Source organism: Carlito syrichta, unplaced genomic scaffold (genome assembly GCF_000164805.1).
Source record: "Carlito syrichta isolate Samal-C Ts95f unplaced genomic scaffold, Tarsius_syrichta-2.0.1 Scaffold307934, whole genome shotgun sequence".
Classification (NCBI taxonomy): Eukaryota; Metazoa; Chordata; class Mammalia; order Primates; family Tarsiidae; genus Carlito; species Carlito syrichta.
In genome coordinates, this window is record NW_007252030.1 from 276,822 (window position 1) to 302,876 (window position 26,055).

Consider the following 26,055-nt stretch of genomic DNA (forward strand, 5'->3'; position numbering starts at 1 on the left):
TTCCAGAGACTGAGATGTGGCTGTTGCTTTCAATAAACTTCTCTACACTTTAGCTACTCCCAACAGTGATCAAATAAATAACAGATAACTCAAAATAGTAAGGAGCCAAAAGACATGAGGTTAACTTGGCATTATAGATTGCTATTCAACAGAGAAGATTAAATGTTCTAATCCACACAGGAATCACACTATGAATTTGAAAGCTAAAAACAGACCTACCTAAATGCACAGGACGGTGAGGTACGTGGCTGTCTCTGACTTTTTAAGGCACGTAGTTTGTCTCCCTGGGTAATACCATTTTTCATTTCCACATCTTCATCCTCTTCTAAATTATTCTGGAAAAAAAAAACAAACGTTCCACAGGATGGTCAGTAAAAACATTTGCTTTCTATAGATTTCTTAATAGATTTTAGGTTATGTATATAGATACACTGCATATAGATGATCTTAATATGGATTACTTTTAAGTTGCTTAAATGCACTAAGAATTCAGCACTGTCCAAGTATATTATACACTAAACAACACTTGGTTATATGCCAGTTAAATGTCAAATTCCAAACCAAAGCAGCATGGCTGTAATGTGGCAGAATTTAAAAGGCATTGTTTGTTTTAGTGGACCACAACCTAGAGACACAACAGTGCCTTTTCTACAGCCTAGACACAGAACGGCTCAGCAGATACAGTACAAATACATTTCCAGGTACAGCCAGGCACCACCACTGCAAATTCTACAATTTGCTTACAAAAAATGCAAGATAAGATAATTTAGGATATATACAGTAATTCATCTTTTTATTTTAAAGATGTGGGGTACAATTCAGGGTTAGGTATACAAATGTTCATTATGCAGGTACCCTTGAGGATAAGGTGTACCCCGCCCTCCACTGGTAGTTTCCCTCAACTACCAATCCCACCCTACAGTAATTTATTAACAGAGTAGTCATTAACACTATTAAAAGCATTCAAGCCCTTGCAGAAGGATTTAAATGTTCACCAGATGTTTCCTTCTGAAATAAGTCTTCATAGTTTGAAAAACAGAAGTGCCATATTAGTCTTTTCACATGCTGGCTCACATTTACTTCTCATGACACCCGGGGTCGGGAGAGGGCACACTTGCCCTTAATTTATAGATAAGAAAGGAAGTATTCATGGAAGTTAGGAATATTGCCTAAGCTCTTAATGACAGAGCTATGAGATAAAAATTAGATTTCTAGATTTCAGATGCAATGTTCTTTCTAAAATATATGCCACAGCATTGCTAATATTGCATCCATAATGATTGTATTTTGCTTTTTTCCCTCACTTGAAAAATCAAAGTGCTTCAATTTGTCAAGATCCCTTCCAGCCATAAAAGTCTCCTCCCCTCTTTAAAACTAGGACTCTTAATTGATGAAGATATAAAAATAAACCTCCATCAGTCACATTCTAGTCATTGGGGCTCAGTAGGCATGTCCTGGGTAGGAATAACACATCTCATGACTTCATTTATGAGGAAAGAAAGAAAAGGAAAAGAGGGAAGGGGCGGGGAGGAAGGAAGAAAAGAGGGGGAGGGGGGAGGGAGGGAAAGAATGAAGACAAGCGAAATAAAGCGATAAGAGAAGGAAGGAAAGACAAAGAAAGAAGACAAGAGAAAGAAAGAGATGAGAGAGCAAGGAAGGGAAGAGAGAAGATGGGAGAAATAAAGAGATGGGCAAGAGGAAGGAGAGAAGGAAAGAAAGAAAAAGAAAGAAGATGAGAGAAAGCAAGAGATAAGAGGGAGGAAGGAACGAAGGGAGGGAGAGGGAAGGGAAGGGAAGAAGAAAAGAGAAAAGAAGAGGAGAGAGAGAAAGGGAAGGAGGGAGAGAGAAGAAGGTAGAGGATGAGGAAGGGAGGAAGGGAGGCAGAGAGAGGGAGAGAAGGAGAGAAAGAGGGAGTGAGGGAAGGAGGGGGTAGAGAGTGAGGGATAGGGTGGAAGCACAGGACCTGCAAGAAAGAACTGAGGACAGAAGCTTCCTAGGAGAGGGAGCCACTTAGTGGAACTCTACACACAACAAAGCAGCCCAAGACCCTACAGGGCCTCCTCCCAAGGACACCAGCTGAACAGTCAGGGCGTCATGGAGCCTCCATGTCAGAGGCTCTGAGAGCCACAAGTTGTCCCTCTATAAAATCTCAGGAGTCTATCATACTATTATCCATTTCTGTTCATACAACCCAGTGAGGGAGGAACACCTCACCCCCAAAGGAAGTCTGCAGGAAGCAGCCAAGAAGGCCTGGGGCTGGGCAGAGGCAGGCTCAGCCTCACCCAGGTGCAGGAGTATGGCATGCTGCAGTGGTGCCAGTCCCCTGGACCTGATGGCAGGACTGGCACAGAGCCAGAGTTTCCAGACCATGGGCCTCGTGAGATGGACCAGGGGAGATTCTGGAGGGCCTGGCACAATCCTTCCCCATCAGTTTCATTGGCCACTGGGGGCCTGTGTAGGCACTTGAAAGCCATAAAAGCTCACCTGTCCCTCCAACCAGGAGGGTCTTTTGCATTTCTTGCTCTGAAACACCTTTACAATTCTAAGAAAAAGTGATCCCCAACTGCAATCCCAAAACTCAACTTCTCAGTTAAGTGTAAAGGTAGAACAAAGACACAAAAATGTACCTCCCCTCCCATACAATCTTTCTGAAAAAACCATTATAGGCTATGCTTCAGGAAAAAGGAAAGAAGATTATATGAGATCCAGTTGGGGGCCCAACTGAAGAGCATGAAGCAAAGTCCTAGGATCAGAGCTCTATACTAGGGCTGGGACGACTTGGTTAGAAAGGAGAAATGTCTTCAGGAAAAGAATGGAAAACATCTTGCTGTGCTGAGATTCTGAAAAAGTTCAAAGCTGCTTGGCACAACTTTTGGGAGGCACAGGAGTGGCATTATCTTTTCCCAAATGTATAGAAAACTATGCAAATAAAAGAGGCTCCAGGAAACACAAAGAGAAATGCAACCAAGAAAAGCCACAGTACACCTCTGAGCTCATCCGTGAACATTGCATGGTAATCACGTGCACATTACTGGGGTTATGGCATGGTGGTACTGGGAAGCTAAGGGGAGGGGTAGTGATTGCACAACAGAAGAGCTAAATCCCATCTAGGATAACCAGGAGGCAACAGAAAAATGCCCCACACTCTTAATTTTTAAAACAGTAGTATAAACAAGGTATTGAGAAATATGGTAGGAAAAACGTCAGCATAATCTGCTTAGGGGTTTCCCCCTTTGGGGAGTGGGTTAGGGGTACAGAAAGAGGGGACAGGGAACTCATGTCTTTTATTGCTGGAATGTAACACTTTTGATATTTTTTTAAACCATGATTATATATGACTTTAAAAATAAAAGTTAATTTTAAAAGATATATAGTTTTAAAATTAACAATATATTTTAAATTATGATTTTTCTCTCATTCTATTGTGAATCTTAAAGGTCAAATCTTTTTTTGTAAATTAGGATATGTTTCCAAACCAGACAGCAACACAAATACTGTAGCACACAGCCATGCACCTAACTACCCAGATTTAACATGTTTTTACTTCCTTCTCTCAATTATACTTAAGTTAGGCACCTCATTCTCAAAAGAAAAAAAACTGTAAAGTCCTAACTCTCAACCTGTGGAGAAGGAATCCATGTCTTTTCTTTAAAGATAAAAAGCACATAGATATAGATATTGACTTACAATGTATTTGTATATATACCTTATATATACAAATATACTCACCACATAAAGATATATTTATCACATGACATGTTTAAGAGAAAGTAGGCATGAAAAAATATTAAACTATCTATATACGTACCATCAAAGTAAAACATTAACATTCTGGCACACAGTCTTCCAGAATGTTCCCTGTGTGATACACAAACCCCCAATATACTTCTTCCTTACGTAAAGAGGTTGTATTATACACCTATGTTGCTTTATAACTTAGTTCTTTTTCACTTAAAAAATATATTGTGTTTCGGTACAAACAAACAAAAAATTTCAGGACAAACAAAAAAAGACCTCTACATTATCATTTTATGGGTCCATAAAGTCACATTGTCTAGGTATGACAATTTTCATTATTTAACCAATACCCTAGGTCCAACTGTTCTCTGCCTTTCAGCACTAGAAACAGCCTTACCAAGCACCTTCTCCTAGGTATACATGGTTTATGAACACTGTCCTATTATTGCCTTAAGACAAATTCATAGAAGCATAATTCATGCTAAAGTCTTATTCTACACATTGTCTAACTGCTCTCCAAAAAGGCTATACAACTCCAACTAGCTACTTTTAAACACTCACCAATACCATACATTTCTTTAACACATTTGATAGGCATCTCATCACTTAAATTTGTGTTTCTCTCATTTCTAGGAATGCAGAATTTTTTTTGTGTTGATCAGCCATGAGGGTCCCATATTGTTTCATTTTAGTACATGGTGCATTCACATTGATTGGCAAGCGTTCTTTACACACACCAAAAACAACCCTCATTTACATATGTTAAAAGTATTTCCTTATAGCTTATCACTGTCAGGAGGATGAGGAGACTGAGACTGGGTGACCATTCAAGCGACTGTGCCGGGACTGATGAGAGGTGATGACTGGACTAGAAGGTGGGAAACCACAAGAAAAGGTCTGGAAGGGCAGCACAGGTCTGAAGAAATCTACTAAAATATTAATCATGTTGTTGTTTGTCTAAACCAATAGTCCCTTATTTTGTTTCTGTGGTAACTGTGTGTAATCTGGGACATTTTTAGGACTCAGAGATATATAACATATAAACTATAAAACGCTCTGTAAGTAATTAACAGCCTTCAAAATCTTGGCAAATTAGTTGTACAATGTTATTCAAAACACATTTACAGAATTAAAAAACTAAAAAGCCACATGGAAAAAGAATGTTGGTGCCCTGAAGCACTGAAGAAGACACACAGACATGACATAACCAAGCCTCATATTTGCTGGTTGATTGATCCTATAATACATTCCAGGTCATAAGAGCCTGTGGACAGGACATGTTTACTAGAAAATACAATTCGAGAGCTAAGCGCTGTGGCTCACACCTGTAATCCCTTTGGAAGGTGGAGGCAAGAGGATTGTCTGAGTCCACAGGTTTGAGACCAGCCTGGCCAACTTGGTGAGCCCCTGCCTCTACAATAAATCAAAAAAAATTAGCTGGGTGTGGTGGTGCATGCCTGTAGTTCCAGCTACTTGGAAGGCTAAAGTGGAAGGATCACCTGAGCCCAGCAGGTTGAGGCTGTAGTGACTGTGAGCATGCCACTGCATTCCAGCCTGGGCAACAGAGTGAGACTCCAACCCCCACTCCCCAAAAAAGAAAAGACAGTTCGAAGCATGGGAGGCATAAGTCAATATCATAAACTGATGGACAGGGGGCAGTCTGAAGACCGCTCTCATTAGCTGCTGCCCGGTTTTCTGCTTTACAACAAGTTCATTCCTCACAATGACTGAAGGACAAACACATGTGTAAATTACTAACTTCCCTTTGCTCTCAGGTTCTAGCCCCTCTCCCCCCAAACCAGAGTGGACTCTCTCTTGCCCTGAGTTGCTCAGGGAGAAGCAGATTCCCTGGAACCTGATGAAAAGAAACCAAACCACATTTGATGAAGAAACCCCTCAGATCTCTATTCCCAGAGTAAAGGGACCTGCTCTCAGGCTCTTCACTGCCCTGTGACAGGTCTAAGCACCAACAGACTCACTTTCATGCTGGGCATCAAGGCAAGAAAGTCACAGCAAACTAAACGCTGCACCGAGAACAGTACCATCTTCAAAGCAGCACGGACTTACAGACAAGGACCTTGCAAAAGAACAAGCAAGAGTATAGAGGGTACATGTTTATTTTATTCCACCAGTTGTCCTCTCTATAAAGATGAATTACTGACCAACACACACACTCAACTGTGGCACAGTCATCCAGAAGGGATGTGGAAGTAGTCATTAAGAAAAGATTGATGAAGACAGAGTATAACACACTAGGAGTAGAGATAGAAGAGCTGTAATAGAAAAGTGACATCAATTGAGAATCTGAAATAGAAACAAGTAAAAATAGAAGTCAAAGAACCAGAAGATAAAGACGAAAATGGAACGTTAGCAGAGCTAAATGAACTGGTGAGGAAAGGTAGCCAGGCCATCCCTGAAGTTCCTTCCCCTTTCAGATGTTGACCCCTTGAGATGTAAGGGTTGGGGAGAGGCAAGATGCCATCTTTATAAGCTGCTTCTGATCCACAGAGAGTTTGGAATCATCCAAACCCTCCAAATCCGTCCTCTGGACACCCTTTTTGCTGCCACTGGCTGGGACCTTTAAAACCCGGACCCCCTCCCATATCCCACACCCTCAGCTCCAAATGATGCCACAGCCAGAATGATCTCTCCACACCATGATGCAGGGGGCTGTCATCTCCCTGCATAACAGTCTCCGGGGGACCCCAGCAGCATTCAGACTGGAACTGGAATGTCTTCGTGGTCAGATGAGGGGAAAAGGTATTAAAAACAGGGCCTGAGAGATTTAAGTTTTACTTCACAGACTGTTCTAAGATGCAATTTGCTTAAGAGTATTTGATGGATTTTATAATCACAATGTCTCAAAGATGTAATTAAAACACTGCATCCCTGTCTGCTTGATTGTTAACTTATGTGAGCTTGGCTGAACATAAGCAGCACCTGCATCTCATTAATGCAGCTAAGCCAGGACATCTACTGATTGATGTGCTAACACTGGCCGACAGCCTCAGAGTAGAAAAGAAAAGGTAAAACCAGTTTACAACTCCAGAGAAATGTATCAGGAGGAGTTGGCCAGGGATTTGTCCAAAATTACCATATATAACATACTAAAGGCACATTAACACCTCATGGGGCAGCAGCAGGTGACAGCCAGAGCCCTCCTGGGAGCTGTCCAAGGTTCTTTTTCCACTCTCTCTCTAAGTCTTCTTCATTCATTCAAGCAATATCTATTACAGGCAGTGTTGGGGTTCAAATGACAGTGCCACCAAGTACTTCATGGTCTTGGGCAGATAGCTTGACTTCCTTCTGGAAATGGGCCTAGTGTCAGTGTCTAGTTCACACATCTGTTGTAAGAATTAAAAGGGCTGATTGATGCTAAGTGCTTACAGAGCTCCTGGCACATACCACATTCTATTTAGGCAGCTGTCGCATGCTAAGATCCTCAGTCAATATATGCACTTTAAATCAAGAGCTTAAATTCCATCTTTTTAAGGTAATTTTTAACAACTCCAATCCATAGCAGACCCACAGGTCCCCCAGATGTCAAGATGAGCATGGGTCGCTGGTCTTATGTGGTATTGGAACACACACCGCCCTTGTGCAGCTTGGCTGATTACCCATTTTCAGGGCTCTGTCCTTGGATTTGTTTCCCTTTCTCTCTGAGACTATGCCTTCTTCATCCATTCAAGCAATATTTATTAAGGTCCTGGGCCAGGAATAGAACTACGTTGAACACAGAAAATTTGCCTTTGGGAGCGCATCACCCAGCAGGGAGGGAGGGATGGGGACAGAAGAGGCAGGGCACAGGCCAGACAGGAGTAGGAGCCGGAGCCTAGCCAGATGCGCAGGATGGTTGTATGTTAAGTCACAGTGTCCAGCCTGGGCTCCCAAGGGAACACCTCTGTTTTTAAATGATTCATCAACACTCTAGGTGGGCTAAGAAGATTCATGACCTGCAGCATTCTGGTCACAGTTCTCTTCTCACCTCCTAAGCACTAAAAAACTATATTCAAATTCTCCAAATCAGGTAATACAGAGCTTCCTAATAATTAAACACAAGAATACTCCTGTAGGCCTAGGAAGAAGAAATATATTTTAGAATCTCTGCTTTTAATCTTTTATTTTTTTAAAAAAGAAACGAAGCTTCTAGAAGAATACTGCCTTTTTGCACTGTATGTATAAACTAAAAAAATCCAGAATTTCCATGGGCTTCTACCCTGAAATTAGCATAGAACTTGAAACACATTAAGTCCTTACAGCATTCTCAACTTATTTTTTTCACTTGCAATTTATAACAGAGAGTGTGCGTCCCTTGAAGTGGGGTGAGTCTCAGAAGAAGATATACAGGCAGTCAACAGACACATGAAAAAGTGCTCAGCCTCACAGAAATGCAAATCAAAACCACATTGAGATACCACCTAACCCCAGTAAGAATGGCCATCATTAATAAAACAAACAACAACAGATACTGGCAAGGATGTGGAGAAAAAGGAATGCTTCTACACTGCTGGTGGAAATGCAAACTAGTGCAACTCCTTTGGAAGACAGTGTGGCGATTTCTGAAAGAACTAGAAATTGACCTTCCATATGACCCAGCAATTCCCCTATTGGGAATATACCCAGAAGATCTCAAATCATTCTACTAAAAAGATACCTGCACATGTATGTTTGTTGCAGCTCTATTCACAATAGCAAAAACATGGAACCAACCATGTTGCCCATCGAAGCTGGACTGGATAAAGAAAATGTGGTATATATACACATGGAATATTATGCGGTCATAAAGAAGGACAAATATATGGACTTCGCAGCAACTTGGATGGATCTGGAGTCGATCATACTCAGTGATCTATCACAGAAACAAAGAACAGAATACCGTATGTTCTCACTCATAAGCAGACCTTGAACAATTATAATACTATAAGAAAGCGTTTGGCAGTAATGGGAAACTGTCAGGGGAGGCGGGGAAGGATTGGTAGTTGAGGGAAACTGCTGGGGGAGGGAGGGAATACATCATCAACAAGAGTACCTGCATAATCAATGTTTGAATACCTAACCGTGAACTGTACCCCACAACTTTATAATAAAAATAAATTAGAAAAAAGAATAAGAGAGATATCAGTAACTCTTTTAGGTCCAATCTTGTGTTTTGGGGTGTTTTTTATATTTAATTTTAAAGATGCGGGGTACAAGTCAGGATTAGGTACATAAGTGGTCTGCGTACAGGTAAAGTGTAGGCCTCTCATTGGTCCTTACTTTACCTGGTTTAGGATCAGGTAACCTTACTGATGTTATGTGGCCTCCAGGTTCAATTTTGAGTAACTAATTTCCCGTATTCAGGTAATATTCTAGAGCTGGCACCAGATAAGCCTGGCAAGCAAAGAATTTTTAAGAGTGGCTTGCCCAAAGCACCAGCTAGCTACAAAGCAGTCCAAAGTCACATACATGTCACTGTGTAAATATTAACCAACCATCATTCTCTGGCATCTCTGAATTCTTTCTTTTTTGTCCTCTGATTATTTTGGCTAAAGTTAAAATAATTATTGAGGGGGGGGTGATACAGTATGAATGCTTATATTCCCCAAAAGTTCATATGTCAAAATCCCAACCCCCAAGAGGATGGTATTAGGAGGGGAGGTCTCTGGGAGGTGACTGGATCATGAGATGGAGCCCTCAAGAATGGGATTAGTATCCTTATAAAAGGGAACTGAGACAGCATGTTTGTCCCTTCTGCCACATGGGGACGCAGCCAGAAGGTATCATCTGTGAACATTAAGCCCTCACCAGACACGGAGTCTGCTGATGCCTTGATCCTGAACTTCCTAGAATGGTGAGAAAAAAAAATTCTGTTGTTTATAAGCCACACAGCCTATGGAGTTTCATTACAGCAGCAAGAATGGACTAAGATGGAGTGGGGGAAGGGCGGGGAGCAGACCCCAACACCTGAACATACACTGACATTTGAAACTGATTTATTTTAAATTGCAATCATATTGCATTTCTTACCCTCCCAGTAATACATAAATGTTTATTATTCTTAGGTTCAACAAACTGGGGTCTAGAAAAGTATGACAATAAAATGGTCTAATTATCAGATGTTGATATAATAGAGATGATATTGAAAGCACTATGCTCCTGCAAGGTAAATACATTTCTCAGATGGAGAAATAAACTCTCCGCCTATCCTTCCAAAGCTCACAACTCAGAGCCCTGTTGATCTAAAGTCACCCTGGGCAGAAAATGTTGACAAGAGCAGGGAACATGTGTTCTTGCTTAGCTATATGATCACACTAAAATGTGAATTCGGGTCCTTTTTGTTTGCTTTTAACAGACCAGACTGCAACACAAAGACAAGGCTCTGAACACTAGCATAACCTTGGCCAACGTTTACATTCAATCAGGACAGATGACTCCAATGAGTAGACATAGCCAGCTTCCAGTGACCATCCAGCAAAACACGCCCCAGGGTTTAAAACTCACTGCTCTCAGCAGTCTTCACTCTTTGCCTTGAAGAAAACTCACTCTCCCAATCTCCAAGCACCCTGCCTGCTTCTCTTGCTAAAAGAAATTGGCTGGGGCTGCCAGTCACTGACCTAAGAGAGCTATAACGTGTCCCTTCTGGTCTGGATTCCTAGAGGGTTGAGCTCAAGACGCAGGATTCTGTACAAGACCTTTGTCGAATCCACTGGGTTCGACAAATGGAAGGTAAACCTATACTTGCTGCTCACATATTTTAAGCTTTTTTTTGGCTCCTTTAGGGATGTAAAAATATAGGCCACATATAAACCAGGTGTTTGGCTTCATCTCAGGTATAATGAAGCAGAAGGAGCTAACTCCAAGGCTCAGAGCGACCCCACTCCTGACCAACTCTGGGATCCTGGGCAGGTCATCAATGTCCTGGAACAACAGTTTCTTATCGGAACAAGACAGGAACTAGAACAAATCATCTCAAGGCTGCATCTGGTTCCAAAAATGCTCATGACCAGACCCTTAGTTAAGTCCCTTCTGTTTGTATTCTGAGGTAACAGGGGGTAATAGATAAAACATGAGTTTGGAATCCGACAGACAAGGATTGAATCATGTTTTATACTGAGGTTAGAACATCTCTCTGATATATAATTTCCTTACCATAAAATAGAGGTAATATCACCTAACTCACCAGGAAGTCATGAAGATTAAATCAGACAATATATATCAACTATTTAAAGTAGTTTGCTTACAGGAAAGCCTTAATATTAATTTTTTTTAATTACCCCAATTATGTTTTCAACTCTGCACTTATTCCACAAATCAGCATGAACTTGGAGCTTTGAGATGTACTATTTCTTCAACTGCCACATTAAAATGTCTCTCCTTGACATTTTAATGTTCAAATAGGACGTGGGTGCTTTTTAATTTCCTTTCTGTAAATATTCCCTATACCATAGTGGCCTCCTTAAAAATGCACTCTATAAAGTACAGCTTTTTTCTTTCTAAGGAGATGATATCAAAAGCACTATGCTCCTGCAAGGTAAATATGTTTCTCAGATAGAGAAATAAACTGCCTCCTGCACTGCTTCTTGCTGTACTGGTCGATGGCTCACTCCTAGAAGCCTGGTACTCTCAACATCTCAGAGAAAGGATGCTGCCATGTAACACATGTCCAAATGGGAAACAGAGCGTTCATCTTAGGGAGATAGACTCTTCCCAGAGAAAACTCACCTCTCCAAATCGTTCCATGTTTTGTAATTTAGATAAGTTTCCACCAATAGACATATCATCCAAGCTAGAAAGAATTTTATTAATACTTCCTTCACTGGGCGGTCTACTCTTCAGTTTGGATCGGAAAATGTCTCCTTGGACCCACAGTGATGCTTGTTTTCTGTGGAAAAAGAGAGAGAGAGAAAACATAATCACCTTTAAAATAAATGTCATCTCCTCAAAAGTATATCTTAAAAAGAAAGATTACCAGATACATATTTACAAATCAAACTAGAAAGATTATGGGGTCTTAGAATAAAGAAGAATAAAGTCACTTTTAAAAAGCCAAAATAAAGTTCTATCTGAAACACAAACATCCATCTTCCATTATGTGTCTGTATTGTCTCACATGGGTGGATCGTTGAGGCCCCCAGACATGTAGGCAAATTTCATAGCAATAGAGACTGTGTGCCCATTTGACTTTTACATATGAATTTGAAATCGGTGAGACATTTCTTAAATAGCAATTTGATGTCTGTTTACAAAAACAGAGGGAATTTATTGGACTTGAAACCATAGAGGGAAGAACTGAGTTAAATGGAATCTATTATCCTGCTGCGTGTGGCACTGTGAAAGGTTCTGAACTCATAACTTTAGAAACTCACTCTCACAAACTAAAAGTAGGGCTCAAAGTCTCAAGTGGAGGAGGAGTGGGGTGCGGGATGTTTAAAGTTCATCTAGAAGCATTCTTTCACTCACTAAGGCACAATCACAACTGTTTTCAAAGTTATAAGAAAAGAATTTAAAACGGATATGCAAAATGACAATCTGGGGCTTCTATTTTTATTGATGAGGCCACCTTCATCCAGTTCCTTCAAAATAAACTACCCTATAGAACAATTCTATTTCTGTCCTATACCATACTGCATGGAACAGAATTAACCAGAAACATGGCAGCCCATGAAGATGATCAACACCCAGAAAACAGCATTACCCAGGAGACACCACCAAGAGGAATATACATTTCTTCTTTAGACAACAAGCAGACTAAATAACACCTCCTCTCAAAGCTTCCGCACTTCCCATACATTTAGGTTAAAACATGGGGAGAAAAACAACTAAAATCTTCCCTAAATGTTTCACTGAACCCTCTCCAATTAGAGTTTACTCTCAAAGCAGAAAGTTATTGTTTATGGTTAAATACCGCTGAAAGTCTTGAAGAAAAGGCTAAGCTTTAAAACACAGCAAAAGTTTCCATGTGCAATCCTTTCCATCAAGCTAGTCCACATCTAGGCACCATCCTACAGAAATGCACACTAGCCGGGCTCGGTGGCTCAGCCTGTCATCCCGTGCCTTTGGGAGGCTGAGGTGAGTGGATTGCCTGAGCCCGCGGGTTCGAGACCCGCCTGGGCAGCGAGACCTCATCTCTACAATAAACCAAAAAATCAGCCGGGCGTGGTAGCACAGGCCTGTAATTCCAGCTACTTGGAAGGCTGAGGCGGAAGGATCGCCGGAGCCCAGCAGGTCGAGGCTGCAGTGGCCGGGAGCGGCCACTGCACTCCAGTCTGGGCGACAGAGTGAGACTCCAACTCAAAAAAAAAAGAAAAAAGAAATGCACACTATGTGTAAGGTATAAGGCTTACTGCACCACAACCTGCACTAGCAAAATCCTGGGGACACCCTCATGGAAGCCTGGCTTACTAGGTGACAGCAAATCCACCCTGTGAAACAGTACACAGCTGATAAAGAGCCTGGGACGGACTCACACGTGGGTAACTGGGCAGAGTGGCCATGAAATAAAGAATTAAAGGGTGAAAACCACAAGCGGCTGAGTATGGAGAGTGAGACTCCATTTTTTGTTTTAAAAAAATAGAGGAGACAATGTTACAACACTATCAGAAAGTTCACAGTTATCTAGAAGAATACTCACCAAGACATTGACAAGGTACCCTGAGAACAGTGACAGGAGAAATTTGGCTTCCTCCCACATCTACACTATCTGACTTTTTAAAACCAATATGCTGCATTCATTTTGTAAAAAAAACAAAACAAAACAGTGATCAAAATAAATAAAGATCAAAGCATAACAAAGCTAGATAAATATGAAAAGGAAGTTTTAAAGTTGCTATCATAAAAGATACAAGAGGCCAGGCTCACACCTATAATCCCAACAATTTGGGAGGCTGAGGCAGGAGGACTGCTTGAGCTCAAGAGTTCGAGACCAGCATTGACAACATAGCAGACCTCGTCTCTACAAAAATAAAAACAAAATAAAAAAATTAGCCAGGTATTGTGGTGTACACCTGAAGTCCCAGCTACGTGGGAAGCCTAGGAGGTCGAAGGCTAAGGTAAGCTGTGATCGTACTATTGCACTCCAGCCTGGGTGACAGAGTGAGACCCTGACTCAAAGAAAAAAAAAGATAGATAACACGTCCCTACATATTTTTAACAACAGTATTTATAAGGCACCTTTAGACATCAGTAGAATAGGTGCAAAGGTATTAACAGCATGAGGTAGGACTGGGTGATAGGGAGACTTTTTTAGAAATATAATATCCTACCCCACTTTCTAGTAAGAGATCATTTTTTTTCTTTTACTTTTTGCCCATTTTTCAATATTTTCCAAATAAAACAAAGGGGGGGGGAACCCCCCTTAGATCTGATTTCTGAAAGAGCCAATAGAGAGGTTCTAGATATAAAACGTGTTACCCACATGTAAGACTAAGTTGCCATTTCTAGCATCGTCCTAAAATGGAAAGTCTACATTATCCTTAAAACTTTCAGTATGTTTCTAAATATATTAAATATAAAAACAAAAATCTGGTGAGTTTTTAAATATATGAATAAAATAAAACTTCCAGAACCTACACACCCCAGGTCATAGGGAGGGAGGCTACAGCTGTCTTCTACAAAGGCAGAAGTTACTTTTTGGAAGAAAACCACCAAGAAGCCTTTTCTGAGCTTAGAATACATAGTTGATGAAGTTAGCACACCACAGAGTCATAATTAACTTTTGTTTGTTTGTTTTTGTTTTGAGTCAGAGTCCCAGACTGGAGTGTAGTGGCATGCTCACGGCCACCGCAGCCTCAACCTGCTGGGCTCAGATCATCCTTCTGCCTCGGCCTGCCAAGTAGCTGGAACTATAGGCGTGAGCCACCATGACTGGCTAATTTTTTATTTATTGTAGAGACGAGATCTCACCAAGTTTCCCAGGCTGGTCTCGAACCCCTGGACTCAGGCAACCCTCTCACCTTGGCCTCCCAAAGTGCTGGGATTACAGGCCTGAGCCAACGTACCCGGCCCATTGCTAACTTTTGTATAATAGCTGTAAAAATATGTATTCAAGACACTCTTTTAACATTTCTTTCCCTTGTGGACAATTTCATAAAACCATGAAATGGCCTCCCTCATACTTGGCATCTTCAAAAATTCTTATTTTAATGTTTTGTGCCTCTAGACCTTCTATTCATGCTGTATTTACCGTAACCTTCATCTGATGCTTGACTCTCATAGCCTCCAAATATCAGGAGCAAGTAAATAGCAGGATCCTTGACACAGGATGAATACTTCAAAAAATAACTTACAAATTCATAAACAAATGTCTTGGACCTCTGGTCAAAATTCCCAGGAATCAAGAATAACTCTAACAAAGGAGAGAAGACTCAATTTTGTCAAAAATAGTAAGAAACTCAGATAAATCAAACACACAGAAAGGATAGGGACAGGAGGAGGATGCGAAATCCCTGTCCCTCAGGGAGTTCCCAGGAAACAACTGAAACCCAGTGTTACAAGCCCTGTGACCAAGGTGTGCATGGGACCTCAGGAGAAGAGCCCCTAATCAATCTGAAGGAGTCAAAGAGAAGTTTCCAAGAATCCAGAAGAGTCTGGAAAGATGAGCAGGACTTACCCAGCAAAGGGGATCACCAAAGAAAGAAAATAATGCAGGCCAGAGAACAGGAACATCCAAGAACACACTGGGAAGGTGGTTGTCTAATTTGGCTGAAGCAGAGGAAATGAAAGAAGTGTGTGGGAACCAGCTCGTGACAGGCCCTGAGTGCCATGCTAAGGAATTTACATTTGATTCCCAAAATGAAGGGAAAACCTTATAAAGATTTTTAGGAATAAAAAACACTAAGTGGAAACACAGCAGAGAAGAAAGACCCAAGAGGTCAAATTGAAAAAAAAGAAACCCAATCCAAAATAAGTTATAAAACGAAAACTCTGCTGTGACCTGAAGATGACATTACAGTGACAACTTGCACTTGCTTGGTGTAAAAGACTGAATCTGTCGTATCTCTGGAAAGACTTGATTTGAGCCTGAATATTAAAGATGAATATGGTGTCACAGCTGGCTTGTGTGTTGCTGAGCAGTGTGGCATGCAAGGGCTTCCTAAGAAAAGGTAGCACTTCGTGCAAACACCTTTTTACTGGCAACCCAAACCACGCAGCTATTATTGTGGTGCCTATTACTCCTTAAACGCTTCATCTCAGACAAAAGAAGTAAAACATGTATTTTGTTAAGTATTTAAGATTTAAAAATCAAATCTCGTAACGCTAATACATCAGCTCAAAATAAATCTTTCGGTAACATCGTGCAGAGAGAGCATGACATTGGTGGACCCTCAGGGGTTAGGACACGTGCTTTAAAATGGAGCAAGAGATGTGTCTTGATTTGAACAGAGCATTGTCAGATGTAGTCTGTGTGGGGTCCCTGTTTTCAGCCACACTCTGGCCCTGGTCGGTCAGGTTTGTGCTAGCCAGGCAGGAGACATAAGAAAATAACAACGTAACTTGGCTTTATTATGAGCCAAGTTATGGCTGCTTCTGGTATTGAGCCGTTGCAGGTCTCTTTTAAAAATCTGTTTTTTCTGGCTGCTTGGAAGGCTGAGGCGGAAGGATCACCTAAGCCCAGCAGGTCGACGTTGGGTTGGCTGTGAGTGGGCTACTGCGTTCCATCCTGGGCGATGGAGTGAAACTCTAACCCAGGAAAAAAAAAATGTTTTTACTATTTCCCTAATGAAACTCAAGTCATTGCACGGGTGTAAACATTTCTGCTTGTGAGTCCAGAACACACGGGCAGCGTTGTACAGTTGCTTCTGTTTCTGGCTGATCTGTTCCCCTGCTGGTCCTTAAGTCCAACCTAATCCCATCTATACCATCCTAACTCTTCATCTTCTTCACTTCTATCCAGGTCACATTTGTCAGGACAACCCAACCCTGACCCCAGTGCCCATCCCAAGCCACTATTTGGTCATTTCGCACAGAAAGTCAAATCACTTTCTAGCTTGGCCCAGGCCCACTCTGGTTATGACCAATCTGTCCTGTGAGCAAAATCCTACTCCACTGTCCCAGGACAACTATGGACACCGAGGTCATTCCTGGCATAAGGAATCGGGCTGGTAAAAAGGTCTAAGTTGACATCAAAGGAAGACAGAGCAGAGGCAGAAACCGGGACTCAGGGGGGTGGGAAGGAGACAAGGATTCAGGAAGCTCTCTACAAATACTGAGGTTCAAATGGAGGAGTAGGAGGAAAATGTTTGCACAGAGAATTTCTGAAGGTATCAGAGAAGGTTCTTGATTTTGAAATACATGAGAAAATGAGGCTAAATGGAAATAAATAAGTTAGCAAATTTCTTCCAAGGATTCAACTAGCTAAATCTACTTTGGGTATGGAACCCACAATCAGAGGCGACTCACTGGTCCATGCCAACATGCAAACCTTATAATGAAGCCTAATGCACCACTGCCTGCAATGCTTTTTTCCCCCATCTCCAACCCTTTCCATAGAGTTTTATTCAGAGAATAGTAAACAGAACAAACAAAACCATTCACATTGAGAATACAGAGAGTCCAGACCCCTCACACACTGTGGGGGGAAGGGGGGACTGTAAAATAGTGCAGCCACCATGGAAGACGGTGTGGCAGGTCCACAGAAGGGTGAACACAGAATCGCCACATGAGCCAGTGACTCCACTGCCAGCTACAGACACGAAAGGACTAAAGGCAGGAAATCAAGCAGATACTCATGCTCCAGTGCTCATGGCCGCGTGACTCACAATAACCAAAAGGTGGAGACAACCCACAATACCCAACAACACATGGGTGAGTACACACAATGTGGTATACACTGTAAGAGAATTGTACTCAGCCTCAAAAATGGAATGAAATCCTGATACCTGCTACAACATGGATGAACCCTGAAAATACTATGCTAAGTGACACAGGCCAGACACAAAGGACAAATATTGAATAATTCCACCTATGTGACAGACTTTGAAAAATTCACAGAGATAGAAGAAAGTAGAAGAGAAGCCGGGCTCGGTGGCTCAGCCTGCAATACCGCGCCTTTGGGAGGCTGAGGTGAGTGGATTGCCTGAGCCCGCGGGTTCGAGACCTGCCTGGGCAGCAAGACCTCATCTCTACAATAAATAAAAAATTAGCCGGGCGTGGTAGCGCATGCCTGTAATTCCGGCTACTTGGAAGGTTGAGGCGGAAGGATCGCTGGAGCCAAGCAGGTCGAGGTTGCGGTGGCCGGGAGCGGCCACTGCACTCCAGTCTGGGCGACAGAGTGAGACTCCAACTCAAAAAAAAAAAAAAAGAAAGTAGAAGAGAGACCAACAGGGGCTGGGGAAAAGGATAACGGGGACTTATTACTTAACCAGTACAAAGTTGTTGTTTGGAATGGTGGGAAAGTTCTGGAATTAGACAGTGGCAGCAGCTTCAAGTGAACACACTTGAAGTCACTGAATTATATACCTAAAAAATAACTAAAATAATGTTTTATGTTAAATGTATTTTATTGCAATTTAAAAAATTATTTAAAAATTCAGCCGAAAACTTTGGGAGGCTAAGGTCAGAGGACTGCTTGAGCCCAGGAGCTCAAGACCAGCCTGAGCAACATAGCAACAACTTATCTATATTAAAAAATAATAATAATTAACAAATAAATAAGGCCAGGCACTGTGGCTCATGCCTGAATTCCAGCACTATTGGAGGTGGAGCTAAGAAGATTGAGCCTAGCAGTTCGAAAGCAGCCTTGGCAATTTGGCAAGATGTTGTCTCTACAATAAATAAAAAATTTAACCAGGCATGATGATGTGCGCCTATGGTTCCAGCTACTTGGGAGGCTGAGGTGGAAGGATCACCTGAGCCCAGCAGGTCGAGATTGTAGTGGCCGTGAGTGTGCCACTATACTCCAGCCTGGATGACAGAGTAAGACTCCGAATCAAAAAAAAGAAAAAAAAATACCCAGTTGACTAGAAGTTGGTGAAAACGTCTATGATAATAAGGCAGAATGGAGGAATTCTTGATTTATGGCTTGAAGAATGAAAAAGAGTTAACCACTGAGAGTTAACCTTGAGAGTTAACCAAGAGTTAAAACTGCTGCTTCTTAAAGGCAACTTCATTCAATAAGGAGGCTCTGCTTTGCAGACAGAACTCCCTAGAGGATCCAGGTTTAGCCTTTATGTGAGTTCTCTGTCTCCAGAGGAAATATTAAATAAAAACAACAGCATATTGGGCCCCATCAGTAAAGGATCTCTGTGAGCTGAAAGTCCCCATGGAGCCCAACACTGGTCCCTCAAGGATCCCACTAAAAGGAATGAGGGTTTTAACAGACCATAATCCCCGGGTCAGCATGGGACCACACAGCGGTCATCCAATAAACAGAATCAACCAAATTGTAAAAGCAGCCTGACCCCACCATTGCATTTCTAGATTGTCTCTGAGAAAAATGAGCTCAGAGTTGGCTCAGTAACAAAAAGGCATATTTGTGTATAATTTTTACAACCTTGAGGAAGTTTGACAGAAGACACCTTTGGGGTTCAGAATGATATTTTTGGCTTAAGAACTTCAGCTTTCCGTGGGGGATGGGGGAAGAAATACACTTGATGGATGCTTTAGAAACAGAAAGTTTTATTTATAGCCTAAAAATGTTTTAACATAACATTTCAGACTATCACAAAGGAGAAGCCTGCCAATACGAAAACTCATCAACAACTCACAGAATACTAATACGCGTCTCTCCAGTGACATAAGAGGGATGTTTGTGTAAGACACAAAAATCAAACACACCCAGGACATGTTTTGGTCTTCGAGGCAAGGACCAGCAGGAAGTGACAAACTAGCTCTGGAATAGTCACAGATTTGCCATTAATGTTATCTAAAAAGCACTGATTGGCTTTTCACCTCTGAAAGAGCACAATTCCTTTAACCTGTCCTGTCATCCTCGACAGGTGAACACCTCGCAGAAGACGTACTTGCCCTCTTATCGCTTTAGTGAATGCATTACTTATTCATGCTTTTGCGTCACCGTTGACTTCACTATCTCTCATATTATATTAGTCATCTCTGAAGCCTGGTATTTTTTTCCTTGAAATATTCCTGGTCCCCATCTCTGACTCCTCAGCCTGGCTCCACCCCTCTGCTAAGTCCCTGTTTCCCTGAGACACATGATGGCCATCTTCTTTTTCGCCTCTGATTCTAATCTCCATCCAATTCATCTTACATTCTACCTTCCTTAAATAACACTTAAAACATATGACTTCCCTACGTCAAATATTCCACATTAGAAAGCACAAAGCATAAGACCAGCTCAGAACCTCCACGTGCGTCACCTGGACCCACACACCCTACTGTACACATTGACTGTCTGCACACAGCAGATGGGTTCATTTCCTACAGATGCTGTAAAGCATCACCATAGATGCAGTAGTTCTTACAGAGCTGAGTTGGAAGCCTGAGATGGGCCCCCCGAGTGGAAGCCAAGGTGTCGGCAGAGTTGGTCGTTGAGCAGACTCTGAGGATGAAATTCACTCTCCCACCTCTGTCAGCTTCCAGTGGTTCCCCACCCTCCCCCCGCCCCCCGGCTCAGTTCAACCTCTGCTCCCGTAACCAAACCACCATCCCCTCTGACCGGCTCCTCCTGTGTCCCTGTAATAAGAACCTCATGACCATAGGGAGCCCACCCAAATAATCCAGGTTAAGCTCCCCACAATGAGACCCTTACCTTAATCACTTCTGTCAAGTGCCTTCTTCCATATACAGTAACACTCACGGGTGCCACAATTCTCAGGGATTATGACATGCATACATTTGGGGGACACTGTTCAGCCCACAGAGCAGACTCCATGCTGAAAATTACAGCCAGACTAATTACCCTAAAAGATAAGGCAGTAACACTATTCCGAGAAATAATGTAGATGTACTTTTCCCTGTCCTTCCCACTAAGTAAAATTTAAAATCCTGTATAGTACATATTTAAAAAAAAAGACGACTCTAAAAAATAGAGAGAAAAAGGCAGCCTGGTTGGAACCTTAAGGCCCACGTGACAACGTGGTGGTAAGTTCCTAGGATTTTCTTTTTGCCTTATACACCCTAGCCTTGGGCTGAAGAAGGTGATAGTGTGGAATGCCAACAGAAGTGACTTTTTTACACCCCCACAAAAGGCTGCTCTCTCTAGTCAAAGGACCAGGAAAAGGGTATCCCAGTAAGACAGAAAACTCTTAGACAACAATGCTCCACTCTAGCCAAATACCGCAGGGACACGCAGTGGTGGCCTCCCCTACCCAGCCAGCAAGGGCGGGGGATTCCAGGTTTCCACCCCTGCTGGGCTGTCAGGAGGTCCCCCAGCTCCTTCCTTCCCTCTCCATAAATGTGCCAAGGAAGAGCAGGGAGCCAGTTCTGAGGCTCCCACTCTCAGCCCCATTTGGTTCCGAAGTGTTCATGGCAGAACTTGGACTTCTGCCCCAAATGAACAGTGACAGGCACCTCTGCCCTACCAGCTGATGTCAGAGGAGGCCTCATGGAGAGGGAAAAGTCTCCCTGACACCCTTCAGTAGCAGTTGAATGGATTTAAAACCAAGGCACAACTATATGCTGTTTTAAGAAATTCACTGATAATGGTCAAGGCAAACTAGAAATCAAAAGACAGAAAAAGAAATGCCATGCAAACATCAGTCAAGCGAAAGCAGGAGGGGCTATGCGGCGACATCAGAGAAAGTGACTTCAGAGCAGCAAAATGACCAGAGCCAGAGAGGTTCCTGATCTATTGACAAAAGGGTCCATCCACCAAGAAGTTACTACAACCCTAAATGAAGGCAACAAACTGCTCCCTCTGAGACTCACGGCCTCCAGCATATTCCATTCAGACCTTCAGCAAGTGTTGTTCTCAGTGTGAAACCCTCTTCTCCAAAATACCCATATGGGGAATATAAATTGGTACAGCCATTATGGAATGCAGGACAGAGGTTTCTCAAAAAATTTAAAAACCACCATATGATCCAGCAGCCCCACTACTGGACGTAATGCAGAAGAGATGAAATCACTATGTCAAAGACACATCTGCACGCAAATGTCCACTGCAGTACTATTCACAACAGCCAAGATACAGAATCAAACTAAGTGACCATCAATGGGCAAATGGATAAAGAAATTGTGAGAAGACTGAACACAGTGGTTCACGCCTGCCATCCCAGCACTTTGGGAGGACTGCTTAGTCCAGGAGTTTGAGACCAGCCTAGGCAACATAGTAAGACCTCGTCTCTACAAAATAAAAAATAAAAAAAATTAGCCATGTGTGGTGGCACACGCCTATAGTCCCAGCTATTTGGGAGGCTGAGGTGGAAGAATCACCTGAGTCCAGGAAGTCAAGACTGGTGAGCAGTGATTGTGCCACTGCACTCCAGCCTGGGTGACAGAGTAAGACTCTCATTCAAAAAAACAAAAAAGAGGAATTAAGAAAGAAAAGAAAATGTGGTAAATACACACACTGAAATACTACTCAGCCTTTAAAAATAAAATCCTGTCATTTACAACAACAAGATGTGGACCTTATACTGAGAGAAATAAGCCAGGCACAGAAGACAAATAACACATGATCTCACTTACACATGGAATCCATCAGTCAAAGCCAGAAGTGGGGAGTGAAATAACGATCACCAGAGGCTGGGTAGGAAGGAAGGAGAGGTGAGCCGAGGAGACGGCAGCCAGAGAATACAAAACTTCTGCTAGACAGGAGGACTGAGGTCAAGATTGCTACTGTCCACTGCAGCAACTGCAGTTAGCAACACACTTGCAGGTGCTCCACACTTGGAAAATGCTAATACAGTAGTTGAGGTTACGTGTTCTTGCCACAGAAATGTGAGGCCATGTGTCAGCACGAGGCCATGTGTCAGCACATGGGTCAGCACGAGTCAGTGTGAGGCCATGTGTCAGCACATATGTCCGCATGAGTCAGCCATCCCACCAAAGCAACCTGCTATACACCAAAAACTATACAATGTTTATTTGTCAGTTAAAAAATAAATAAGGATGCTTGGCACAGTAGCTCACACCTATAATCCCAGTACTTTCGAAGGCGGAGGCAAGAGAATTGCCTGAGCCCAGGAGTTCGAGACCAGCCTGATCAACTTGGCAAGACTTTGTCTCTACAATAAATACAAAAAATTAGCCAGGTATGGTGGCATGCCTGTGGTTCCAGCTGAAGTGGAAGGATTGCCTGAGTCCAGCAGGTCAAAACTGCAATGGCCGTGAGCATGCCACTGCACTCTAGCCTGGACAACAGAATGAGACTCCGACTCAAAAATAAATTAATTAATTAATCTAAGTAATTAATTAATTGATTAAAATAAATTAATAAGGAAAAAACAAAAATTGTTTTAAAAATCGCCCATGTGAGCCCACCTCAAGGTGGTGGCTCAGATGCCTGTTCAACAAGCTCCCTCATCCCTCCTATTTAAAACTGCCTTCTCTCCTACCCTCTCTTCTTCCCTGGTTTATTTTTAATTTTTGTAGAGATAAGGTCTCACTATGTTGCCCAGGCTGGTCTCAAACTCCTGGGCTCAAGCAATCCTCCTACCTCAGCCTCCCAAAATGCTGGGATGACAGGCATGAGCCACCGTGCAAGGCTCCCTGATTTATTTTTCTACACAGCACCTGTTATCAACAGAGAAACTATGTGATTTATACATCTGTCTGCTAACATTTCTCTTTCTCTCCCTCCCCACCCCATCCATATATGAGTTTCATGGGTCAGAAATTTTTTCACTTGTATTGAAACTTCCCAGGTGCCTAGAATATGCCTAATCCATAGTGGCTTGGAGAAGGAAGGAAGAGAAGGAAGGGGGAGGGAGACAAAGAGGAAGAAGGAGGGCTCCCCAACACCTGTAAGACAATCTCCCAGGCAGAGAGCAGTGACATGGACAGGTTAAGTGAAAGGTCACCAGGAATAATCTGAAATCTGCAGACACTGTAGCAGTGACATTCCAGAAGAGAGACAAGGATTTCTGGCTGTTTCATCAGAAGCCTGGGGATCGTGCTGAAAGAAGGAAGGCAGAAAGAAAGAAACTCTATCCTTATCTTCTAAACAGCCTGCATGTAACAGAGGAAGGAGACAGTTATGGGTTACCAAGAACAACACGGGACAGGACAAGGAAAGTTATCACACAAAAGGTGCATCTCAGAAGCAGGTGTGGCTACATTCAGAATGGTCAGCACACAGCAGGTGACACAGACTTCCTGGGGCCAGCTGGCTTGAAAGCATTGGAGAGGGAAAGGACACCAGGACCGCTGACACCTCTCAAGTCCTCCCCACCCATTTACGGAGGCCTTACCTCCACCCTCAGCCTAGAACCCCAAAGCTGCTGGAAGAAAGCCACCTGGGGCCACAGCCTCCAGCCTTTTCTGCCGACCCACCTGGTTCTACATGGCTTCCAGACCCAGCCCACTACAGCCGCACCCTGCTCACATGTCACTCACACAACAAGCTCTCTGGGGCCGTCCAACATCCCCAGAGTTGCATATCCCCAACCCTCCTCCTCATCCCACCCTTAGACTCCCATCATGCGTCTTGCACACAAAGAGGGGAGTATTTCCAAATCCATTTTATGAGGTCAGCTTAACCCCAACACCAAGTAGAACAAAAGCATTCCAGGAAAAGAAAGCAACATACCAGTATCCTTCCTGATCAAAAACAGAGAGCTTACACGACCATCAGCATATCAAAGTCTGCCATGTCATGGCTCAGCATTCAACATCAGTGCCATTCACCATATCAACACAATAAAGGAGAAAAAATATATGAATACCTCAACAGGTGTAGGAAAAATCAACTGAGTTCAATAATCCTTAATAAAATCTCTCCAACCAGGCACAGTGGCTCATGCCTATAATCCCAGCACTTTGGGAAGTAGAGGTAAGAAGACTGCCAGAATACATGGGTTTGAGACCAGCCTGGGCAATATGGCGAGACCTCGTCTCTACAATAACTCAAAAAATTAGCTGGACATGGTGGTGTGTGACTGTAGTTCCAGCTACTTGGAAGGCCAAGGCGGAAAGATTGCCTAAGTCCAGCAGGTCGAGGCTGCGGTGGCCATAAGCGTGCCACTATTCTCCAGCCTAGGTGACAGTGAGACACCAATTCAAAAATAATAATCATCATAAATAAAAATAAAAACTCAGCCAGGCTCGGTGGCTCAGCCTGTAATCCCGTGCCTTTGAGAGGCTGAGGTGAGTGGATTGCCTGAGCCCACAGGCTCGAGACCCGCCTGGGCAGCGAGACCTCATCTCTACAATAAATCAAAAAATCAGCCAGGCATGGTGGCGCATGCCTGTAATTCCGGCTACTTGGAAGGCTGAGGAGGAAGGATCGCTGGAGTCCAGCAGTTCGAGGCTGCGGTGGCTGGGAACGGCCACTGCACTCCTGTCTGGGCAACAAAGTAAGACTCCAACTCAAAAAAATAAAAACTCTCCACAAACTAGAAATAGGAAAAAAATTCTTCATTCAGATAAGTCATTTATGAAAACCTTATAGCAACATCACATTTAACACGGTCACTTTCCTCTACGATGAGGAACAAAACAAGGATGTCTCCTCTATATCTCACCTCATACTGGAAAGTAATAAAAAAAAATTACTAGGACTAGAGTAAGTGAAACTAGTAAGGTTACAGTACACAAGTTCAATTTTCAAAACTCAATGTCAGCAAAATTTTAAAATTCTGCTCATTAAAAGACACAAAGCATGATTTTGTTCTTTTTTTTATGGCTGCGTAGTATTCTATCGTGTATATGTACCACTTTTTTTTAATCCAGTCCTCTTTTGATGGGCAGCATGCTTGTTTCCAGGTTCTTGCTATTGTGAACAATGCTGCGATAAACATACGTGTGCAGGCATCTTTTTTATAGAGGGATTTGAGTTCTTCAGGGTATATTCCCAGTAGGTGGATTGCGGGGTCATATGGGAGGTTGATATTTAGAGCTTTTAGGAATCGCCACACTGCTTTCCACAGAGGTTGCACTAGTTTACACTCCCACCAACAGTGTAGAAGTGTTCCCTTTTCACCACACCCTCTCCAGCAGCTGTTATTTTTTGAGTTGTTGATAATTGCCATACTGACTGGAGTTAGGTGGTATCTCAGTGTGGTTTTGATTTGCATCTCCCTGATGATTAGTGAGGTTGAACATTTCTTCATGTGTTTGTTGGCTGCTCGGATGTCCTTTTTTGTGAAGTGTCTGTTCATATCTTTTGCCCATTTTATAATAGGGTTGTTTGGAAAAAGAACAAAATCATGAATTTCGCAGCAACCTGGATGGAACTTGAGTCTATAACACTGAGTGACCTCTCACAGAAACAAAGAT

General features: G+C 42.6%; 1 protein-coding gene across 2 annotated transcripts in view; it reads right to left on the reverse strand.

Annotated features, from left to right (window-relative positions):
* Window positions 1-26,055, reverse strand: part of CDC14A (cell division cycle 14A) — a 181,587-nt gene that overhangs the window by 25,791 nt on the left and 129,741 nt on the right. For both annotated transcript variants that reach the window (XM_021715861.1, XM_021715862.1), the window contains 2 exons: window positions 11,440-11,599; window positions 220-335 (listed from right to left, as the gene is read on the reverse strand). In XM_021715861.1, coding sequence (XP_021571536.1) covers window positions 220-335; window positions 11,440-11,599 — 276 coding nt within the window. The remainder of the gene's footprint in view (window positions 1-219; window positions 336-11,439; window positions 11,600-26,055) is intronic.